Source organism: Cyphomyrmex costatus, unplaced genomic scaffold, assembly GCF_001594065.2.
Source record: "Cyphomyrmex costatus isolate MS0001 unplaced genomic scaffold, Ccosl1.0 scaffold116, whole genome shotgun sequence".
Lineage (NCBI taxonomy): Eukaryota > Metazoa > Arthropoda > Insecta > Hymenoptera > Formicidae > Cyphomyrmex > Cyphomyrmex costatus.
In genome coordinates, this window is record NW_017275130.1 from 315,361 (window position 1) to 325,688 (window position 10,328).

At 34.8% G+C, this 10,328-nt stretch overlaps 1 protein-coding gene across 2 annotated transcripts in view; it reads left to right on the forward strand.

Annotated features, from left to right (window-relative positions):
• Positions 1-8,863, forward strand: part of LOC108777803 (lachesin) — a 77,924-nt gene extending 69,061 nt beyond the window's left edge. The window contains exons 7-11 of one of the 2 annotated variants that reach the window (XM_018544784.1): positions 663-800; positions 1,378-1,527; positions 2,324-2,392; positions 2,774-2,848; positions 8,536-8,863. In XM_018544784.1, the coding sequence (XP_018400286.1) occupies positions 663-800; positions 1,378-1,527; positions 2,324-2,392; positions 2,774-2,848; positions 8,536-8,681 (578 nt within the window). In that variant the 3' untranslated portion in view covers positions 8,682-8,863. Of the gene's footprint in view, positions 1-662; positions 801-1,362; positions 1,528-2,323; positions 2,393-2,773; positions 2,914-8,535 lie in introns of those variants that run through there. The other variant, XM_018544775.1, reaches the window with a different exon arrangement.
• The last annotated feature ends 1,465 nt before the right edge of the window (positions 8,864-10,328 follow it).

Consider the following 10,328-nt stretch of genomic DNA (forward strand, 5'->3'; position numbering starts at 1 on the left):
TCAGAAAGAACTTTTTTTATGTAAATTTTTTGTTTTTTCAGTAGAAAATTTCTTGATTAAGCCAACGTGCAGTCTACATTGCATGCAACGGCATGCAATCGTTTATTTTTGGACAGTGTTTTTACATCGTGACAACCTCTAAAGCAAAGATGAGAGATTACATATATGCAGTTGCATGCAATACTACGTGCGTTGGTCGTGTTTTTTTTTTTTGTAAGGTTCAACTGAATTTTCGGACGTTAAAAACGGCTTGTAACTTAGAGAGGAAAAGAGAATTCTGAATACATATTTGTACAAGCTTTCTACATTGTTTTAATGAGTTCTCCGATTAGCATTTAACAAATATCAGACTGCTAGATTGGTCTGATCTCAAGCAAGATAATTATTTCCGCTGGCTACTTATAATATTGTACTGCATTTGTATTTTACAAAAATATACATACTAAATATATAATTATATTAACGTACTCACGACAAGCTTCGTGAATATCGTTTGTTAATTCAGTTGTTATAATCAATTTAAACTCTGAAATATTTTCACATTCCCCATAATTACTTTTGTCTTATATATTAATGCAAATTTATTCATTGCGTCCCATCGTTCCTAGCAACTGGAAAGTATATATACATAATTCATGATGAATATCATTTCTGTGTTACAGTTCCACCCATGCTCTCTATACCAAATCAGTTGGAAGGAGCGTATATTGGACAAGACGTTACCCTCGAGTGTCACACTGAAGCTTACCCGAACTCGATAAATTATTGGACAACTGAACGCGGCGACATGATAGTCTCTGGTAATTTAAAGAATCCGAGAATGCACACATTCCCTACAATCATTGCATGTCTGATAAGTTTAAAATATCTAGAATTTCAATGAAAAGAAATAACGTTTTCGTTTTTTTAAATGTTACTGTTGTCTGATTGCATATCTGTTACAAAAATGACCATGCAATATAAAGGAAGAATATCAAAACTGATAAGAACAATATTATTGAATATTCTAGTTTTTGTTTACTTATTTGAAATTGTACAAATAAATAAAACAAAATTGTACATAAACAAAATTGTAAATACTAATTGTAACAGTCTAAATCAAAATGAAATATTAATTTTACTTAAAAATTGAGTTAAAAATTTGTAAATATAATCTGATATTTTAAAATTATGTTTACTTATTCAACAAGCATGAAAATTATAAATACACAAACAAATGGTTATTAGAAGTTTTCAATGTATATAAATGAATAATTCCATATATGTATGTGAATTGATATTAAAAATTTCCTTTCTTACTTCTCACGATTTCACAATTCTATTTTTAAATGGAAGTCGGAGAACCTGGTTTTATTTGCACAGGCAATTCTGTTTCAGGCGACAAGTACGATGCGGTAGCCACCGACAGTGGTTACAACAGGTATATGATACTGAAGATAAGAAATGTCGGTCCGAAAGATTTTGGTTCGTATAAATGCATTGCACAAAATTCTCTTGGCGGGACGGATGGTGTCATCAAGCTAGATGGTAAGTCATGCAATGATGATAATAAGAATGTTAGTACATATCTGATACGAGTAAAAGTAAAATTCGATAAAGGTATATCTTCGCACTGAGTGAAAAACGTTTAACATGGCGCATTGAAAAGTATCGAATAAAGTGATATCACGTTGTGGTTTATTTAAGATCGATTATTCGAAATCGACGTCTGAGCGCTAATGGTGAAATAATTGGTTTCCAATAGTAAGTTACTTAAAGATATTTGAGTTTTCGCCGTTAACGAGCAATAGACGAGATTGAGTACACTTCTCTTACGAGCATTAATCATAATAATTGCTCATTAAATTTGTATTTAACATAATTATAAGATATAATGCAATCATCGTAAACATAGAGAGAGAGAGTCTTCTTAAAAATTTCACATTACTAAATACAATTTGATATAGAAACTTCTGAAAATCTCAATTTTGAATAATACACAAAGCAAAGTGGAGCATAATAGGACGCGGAAGTTCGTGAGGTTTCATAGTGAAACTTCGAAATGTGTTGTTTTCTTGACAACATTAATAGTAGATTAGAAAGGGAAGTTTTGTTTAGTTTAACCGACGATCTACGCGAAAACAATTGTAGACCGCTTCAATGTCTCTCAACATCACGGACTTGTGAAGAGTAATCGTGAAATCTAACAAACTTCCACGTTGTAATGATACTTGACTTATTTGTATATATCTTCAACATCATCTATTACTCTGAATGCAATCTCATACATTCTTGAACAGTCGAATTTAATATTAAAGTATGCCACTTGATTACTTTAACGCAGAAATCCCAGCTCCGTCGACAACAACTACAACACAGCAGCCATACGACGCAACGTCAGCGCACAAGAATGGTAATTAAATTTATTTAAATATTGGTATTGTTTCTCAATTTATGTCTGTATCAGTTATATTTGTCTCAGTTATATTTGTCTCAGTTATATCTGTTGTATTTACGATAAGTACATAGGACAGCTGTAGAAAAGATACGTCGTGATCTAAATTGAGCGGTAAGGTAATGCAGTATTACCTTAAATCGCCGGAAGCGTTTAATATGGATCTCGAAATAGGTAGAAATAATATTTTAACTTAGGATTGAGCGAAACCTCTGAGAGAGAAATCCGGCATTCATTTATTTCTCGATTCTTAAATAAAACCATCCGTTTCCACTCCTCGTTCGCAGTAGCCTACCGTAGAGCACCAATGTAAAACCGCCTTTGTGTAATGCATTTTAGGTAGAAACAGTAACAAGAAATCACGACAAAATCAACGACCTTTCGACTACGAGGTCGAGGAATGGCGAAATCCAGGTCAGTAAATATCTATTTTAACACGCTCCGCGTAGAGCCCAGGCATTTCCCACGACGATACACGTCCGAACCGCCATGTCGTTCGAGTAATTAGCGTAATTAAAACCTCGTCAACGATGTACGATCGAGGGTTGGGGGAGTAGAGGAGAGAGAGAGCCTAAGAGAGAAAATCCACTAAATTGGCAATGCTCGGTGATCCACTTTATCCGCGAGCGAATTACTTCGTCGCGTTACTCGGCCCCCTTTATTGACCGGGAAGGATTCTGCGGTCATCCCTTTGCTGTCGTAAAATCTAACGTGAGAATATACGTTAACCGTCTGTTTGCTTGCTCATTGACAAAAATCAATAATTGCGTGTATTTTTTGCGCACTGTAACTAAAATGACTAAAAAGTTCAAAAGTTTTAACTAAACTTTTTTTTTCAATATTAATTAGGAAAAAATAATACTGAAAAGAAAACGATATTTTATATTTCGGATTTACTGAGAGTTTAGTTAATATTTAATACTTTTATTGAAAAATATTAAATAATTATTACTCTTTCTTTTTATAAAATGTTCTTCAAAATGACTATATTCGTATTATTATAACTTTGTACATGCAAAATTGTTGTATATACTGTGCTCCACTACCAATGCTCTTGTATTGATCAGGTTAAGCTACAAGGGATTACAAGATGTCCGTCGAAACATTTTCACGTAAATCCTTCGTACAAGTTTACTATCCCCAGATTTCGAAATTCAGCCACAGTATAATAATTGATGTTCCACGGGGCATTCAATTACATTTCATGCATCGATAAACTCAAAAGAGAATTGTTACTCTTCTTTTCGTGAATCTGATGTATTTTTGGTACTACGATCACGTATAAGTTCAACGTCTAAATCTGTTTAAATAGATCGTTTTCTGCAGTGTTTTCATCGATTCTGATTTCTATTGCAAAAGGTAGACTTCGCACGTTAACGACTTCAAGCACTTCGCAGATTCTTATATTATACAAGCCAGCTGACGGAGATTGGCGGCAGAATGCAAGTTCAAAACTCACTTGGAATGACTTTGTTCAAAGATTCCCCCAAGCGTCAGGCTAGCTCTCCCTTCCTGAAGTTTACTTTCAATTAATGAAAAACGAGCTGCGTTGACCCGCGGCCGTCTGCTGCCTCCGGTATCAGGAAGTGGAAAGAAGGAAATGGAGAGAGGCAAACTCTTCCGTTATTTTTTTCTCGCTTTATAGCTTTTCCTTCCCTTCTCTAAAAATCAATTGACTTTAAAAGTCTTGTCTTGTGTGCATACAATTGTAATTTATATTCTTTTCGACTATCTCTTACAATTAAATGCTTTTATGTTTTTAAAAATAATTAGTACATACACAATCCACTTTATAACCTATGAATTTATACTGTAAATTACGTAGAATGATTTAAATTTAGAGGCCATTTATTTTAACTTTCGATAGCATGCACTTGATTGAGAATAATTAAAGAAATTTGATTCCGACACAGTTGTTTATAACAATCAACTTTAAATGAGAACATTCTTGTTATGTTGTTTTATTATGTAAGTAGAATGTGCCAATAAGAGACAATTTTTAAATATCCATTATATTTGATACGATTAAAAGGCTGCACTTGTATAGCAAACTATTTTTGTTGCGTTATAAATCACTCGATAAAAGTTATTGACGTATCTTCGATAAGTGATCAAACGATTTTAGTGTTCATTGTAACTAATTAGAAGTTCGAGTACCTTCAAGCGATTTTCAAGCCACTGAAATATAATCAATGGTAAGAGAATGTACAGACTAAAACGCCAGTAAAGATGTTGTTAAAGTGTTGGAAAATGGCTCGTCTGTCGCCGACCATGCGGAAAGTCACGTACAGTGGATTTTACTGGTAGGTGGGAATAACTTTTTCCGAACGGACGTGCGGTTTCGACGTCCGTTCCTGGCGGGCAAGCCAAGGGGCACGATGAACTACTCTCGAGAAACGCCTTGCATTTGGGACGACTATCTGCCAGTGCTCAGAAAAAAGCAAAAAAAGGATATTTTTCTCAAGTCGTTACATTCTCGCTTTTTGCAGAAAACAAATTTTGATAATATCGTTCGCTCTAAATATCTACTTCCTATAAGAAATACGAAAAATTTCTGGGAAATATTTGATTTAAATTTAAACTCTATCTAAAGGAATACTTGAGATAGATAATAATAATAATGATAATTACTTTATAAATTATGTTTATTTATATTAACTAATAAATTACATATAAAACAAAATTGTCAATTATTGCAGTTTACGCATAATATATAGATATTTTTTTAGAAATATACTTAACATTTGTGTGCGTGTGTGTGTCGTTAAAAATAGGAGATATTATAATAACAATTTTGTCAATATGACCCAGTTTAAAAATTTTGATGGAACGATTTGAAAGTGAAACTAATGAAACGAGCAAAAGTTTTGTTTCATCCAGATAGTACTGCTGTTAATAAATGCAACTTGTTACAAGGGAGTAGATCCTAGATTATTTGATAATGCCGTGGGTGGAAGTCATTAAGGTAATCGGGGTCATGAAGTTTTATCACCGCAATAATCGTACATTCTGATGTATGGTCTACCGTCATTGATGTATTCGTTTCTATAACATTACTGACTATACATTAGTGCCACAGGTGGCGCGATGTTGATTCGACTTCAATTCATTTATCAAAGTTCGAACAATCAATAAAAGTTGCCGTTGGTAGATGTGAGTTTAATCGGATAAAATGGAGCTTTTTCTAAAGTTTCTGATGCCTGCATACTATTCAATCTACTTCATATATAATAATAGGTATTTACAAAATTTATCGATAATTATTTGTATGCTATTTATAACTCACATATAGATTATTTCTTTTATTGATACATCATGAAACGTGTTCAAGGATTAAATTACGAATAATTTTATGTACATCGAAAGTTTTCACTTTTTTAATTTTTATTTGTTACTAAACAATATTATAAAAAAACATAATCGTTTTGTCTGTGAACTCACGTTGCAAATTATTTCTTTCGCGCACTGAAGTGTAAAAATTTGTTTAAACAACCTTATTAAAGTTTAAGGACTTCAAGTGTGTAGTTCAACACCGGAAGCACGATATATCATGACGCGCTTCGCGTAGCAGCTCTTAGCTACGTATCTCACTACGTGTCTCATCGCTCTTCTCGCCACATAACAAATGAAAAAGCTCGCAAGACACATCTGCGAATTACTGCGGCGCCGCAATTAATCCAGTAACATTTCATCCGGCGTTTCTTTGATGGTAACGGTTGATAAGGGCCGATTTAACAGACGTCGGATGTATTTAATCTCAAATGAATTTACCCTTCCTGCGTTCTCGGGGGTCCGGCCACTCCTCATCTTTCTCTCTCTCTCTCTCTCTCTCTCTCTTTTCGCCGAGGGTTTTATCTCGTTAAAAAGGGATTTGCGCGAGTTGAACATCGCAGAAATTCCGGTAGAACCGAGAGTTCGCTCGAATTTAATTCCCGGACGCGCACGAGCGGGGGCTCACGGCTCTCCTCCTAACTCCCCTTTCTCTTTGTCCCTCCCCCCCCCTCTCGTTTCACATTATCCGCAACAACTCCTCGTATTTATCTTCCGTATCCGCTCGTTACCGTACGTGCATGTATTCGGTCGCACCGAGAATGAGGCCACTGAGGAAATGAGCCGCCGAGCTTGACGATTTTCGCGTATTCTCAAGCGCTACCAACTATTTGTTCCGGGCGCCGCGCAGCTGGCAAACGGCGGTAGTGCTGGCCACGTTACGTGAAAATACAGCCAAGAAGTTTGTCCAAAACGTGTCGACGGTGGTGGTGTTCGCGGTCGGTGATACAAAGTGCGAACGATATTCCGATGGTCGTCTGCCCTGCGGCTAACCCCATCGACTGAAGCAAAAGAATATTACTTCTGGGCCGATGAATAAATTGTCTCCTTTACTATCAGCAGCGCTTGATCTTATTTATTACATAGGATTATATTTTTATCATGGATTTGAAATATCATACATAGAAAGACTAATTGGCTGAAGTATTTAAAAATTTCAATCTGAAAATAACTTCGTTGAACCATCAAAATAATTATGTAAGATGCTTACACGCTGGTAGAATGTCGAAACTTTTTATAGCATTGCTCAATTACTGATCATGATTAAAATTTGTAATTAATTTGAAGATTCAATAAAACTATTTTTAAATCTCTCTCTAGCTAAGTTTTTAAATAATTCAACTAAATCATCTTTTTTATGTAATTAATACTAGATAGAATAAATGGTAAATTATTTATACGCTTATAAGAGAAATAAAATTTATTTTCCAAATACATAATTTTATATTTTTTACTAAAAGAACAAAAAAATATGTATTTCGAATATAATAAATAACATGTTTGTTGTGAAAATAAATGTATAAATCACGTTTCTTTTAAGACAATTTTATTAATATTTAAGCGATTTCCTTTCCATAAATATAAAATTGGATGACGCGCGCGCGATCGCGTAATCCGTGTTACTTAAAGGGAATTGATTGACAGGTTTAAAATCGTTCTCTAATTATTGTATATTGATTAAATGTCCATTTCCATCGTATATAGCTGCAGCAAAATATATTGAAGCACTTCTTGTGACAAATATACTAAAATGGTTTGTCATTGATTATACATAGAATTAATCGATTAGATTTCTCAAAAATTCTTAATCTAATCCATAAAAATAATCTGCAGTTTGAATTACATCCGATTACATGCTTTGTGAACAATTATTTCATTTGCGTTTCTTTCTTGCTCGATCTTTTGCTCGAGTATGAGTTGGACAAATCTGTCACATATATATATATATACATATATATATATATATACACACACACACATATATAGAAACATACATATATACACACACATACATAATATATATACACATATGTATGTGTATTTGTATTATAAATATATAATAATATCATTACCGACATGCAAATGAACTTGATGACATACATATATAATATTTGAATGGAAATAATTACGTTTAAATCTATTATTCATGTGCATTCATTAAAAATCTTTTACTGGTTCTTCGATTTTACAAGTTTTACGGCAACGCGTTTTATACAGAGTACATAATTGTAAGAGACAGATGCGATATTTTTATACACTCATCTCTATTGAATTACTAGCCTTGTCATATGAACAATAAATCAATTATAATTTAGTAAAAAAAAATGTCGAAATATGAGATAAAAATGGAATTGAATCGGTTAGAGTATAATGTATAAAAATATTTTTTCGATCTCTTGGATATATACTATATGTCATAATATATGATTTATGAAACTACATAAAAGAGTTCATGTTTTTATATTTCTTGTAAAATTATTTATAATTTATGTTTGAATTTAAAGTGTAACATCTGGAAGTCTATGACTGTGTATTTTCTAATCGTTTCCGGTCTAAGTAATCTATATCCTAGAACTGATAAACATAGAATAATGTTTTGGATCTCATATTTCAACGTTTTTCTCTACTTTCTATTATCTTCTCTAGCTGTTCTTTTTGCGAATGAATTATCAATTATGTTCGAAAAAGAATGGTACTTTTTTTTTATTACGCTCACATAATAGTTGTCCATTTTGCTAGAACAATCGCAGCGTAGTTTCGTCTGTTTCCAGACTATGATAGGGATTTCGGCCAAGCGTCGATGAGGCCACCGGGTGAGCTGCCGGACGTCCAGAGTTCGGGTATGTCCCATCGTGTACCGCTCATCCTTCTCCTTTCGAGCCTCCTGTCATTGCTGGTACCGGCCATCCGAAGGTGATTCTTACGTCGCAGGAACGGGGCTTCCAGTTCTAGTGTTTATTGGTCGGCAACCGGGCCGGCGACAGCTGGTGCGCGCGTGGTTCCGGTGCGCCATCAGGCAAATGACGGACGAATACTAACCGCGTCGCGCTTGAAATTATTTTCGTACTAAAAATAAACTTATACACAGAGAAAAAGAGCGCAAAGAAAATATATAATATATATATATATATGAATATATAAATATATAAATATATATATAATGTCGTGTAAGTATATATGCGGTGAGTACGAAGTTACGTTTAGGCTTTCTCGACTGATCGGCGCTCGTATGAAAATAGCGCGACTCGGCTCTCCTATGTACGGAGAAGCTTCCCCTTCGGCGACCGTTACGGCGAACTCTCTTGAACAGAAACGTCAAGGAGAAATGCTGCGGCGCATACATTGAGAGAGACCCGTCACCCGCGATGTCCTTCTATCTGATGATCCCGCGTTGAATAGTTTCAGGGATTGGGAATACACTCAGATGAGGAGGACACCGAGACTTCTCTCTGGAAATTTGGGACATTTCGGGGACTGAGAATCCTCGCCCGGCGCGACGAATGTGTCCGCTTCTTCTTTTCTATTCGAATTGAGAGAAGCGGAGTGTTAGATTAGCGAAACTTGATCATTCGGACACAATATGATGAACCTGCTCGAATTCCTTTTGGTAGGACATTTGTAATATCTTTCTCGTAAAACATGCGACTCCTGAAAAAAATATTTGGATTTACGATTGGCCGTCGTATTAATGTATGAAATGTTCTTCAAACGTAACATTTTTCAAACGCCGCTCGACTATCAGTAAATATTGCCCCCGATACATTTTTCACATATTATCGGCTTCCGATACGCCGATGTGAAACGAAACGTCATGTATATTTGCCATAATTCACTAAACCGTTCAGTAACCATTAGGCGCTAATTCATTTTTTTCTTTTTTCGAAAAAATTGAGAGATATTAATGTGCATTTTAATTGACGTTTTTTATGTTATGTATGCGCGTTTTTGCTATATCACGAGAAAGACAAAGGAACTGTATTCAGTAAATATACATATACGTATGGATAAAACGGTAAAAAATATAAATAAACAAAAATATATATATAGATATATATATATATATATACATATACGTACGGATCGTAGTTGTGTCGAGACGCATCGCTCGGTAATCTCATAATTAGTTGTTGGATTGATAAGGAGTGCAAGTATAATTCGAGCACATGGTCCTACATGCGTTTTGCGTGGTGCGACTGCTAACGGAGTTCGACGAAAATCTGTAAGCTCGCGCCCGAGTATGTGTGTCTTGGGGAAAGAATTAACGCTAGATATCAAGTAGCCTCGAATCATCGACGACGGTGACGCAGAGAGCTTCGTGGCTTCTTTTTGCGCGATTATGACATTTCGATGGAGTGAAATATGGTTTCTATCGCAGAGTTAAGCGACCGCGATTATTAGAAACGATAGCAATCCGGAAAGGTGCAACGCGTACTGTTGTTACGATTAATGTTGAATATATAGCGCGTACATATATATATAAATATCTCTCTCGAATCGCTGTTCTCGAAAATTGATTGGCATCTCCGAAAGCGATTATCATATTCGCGCAAATTCCTATTTTTCA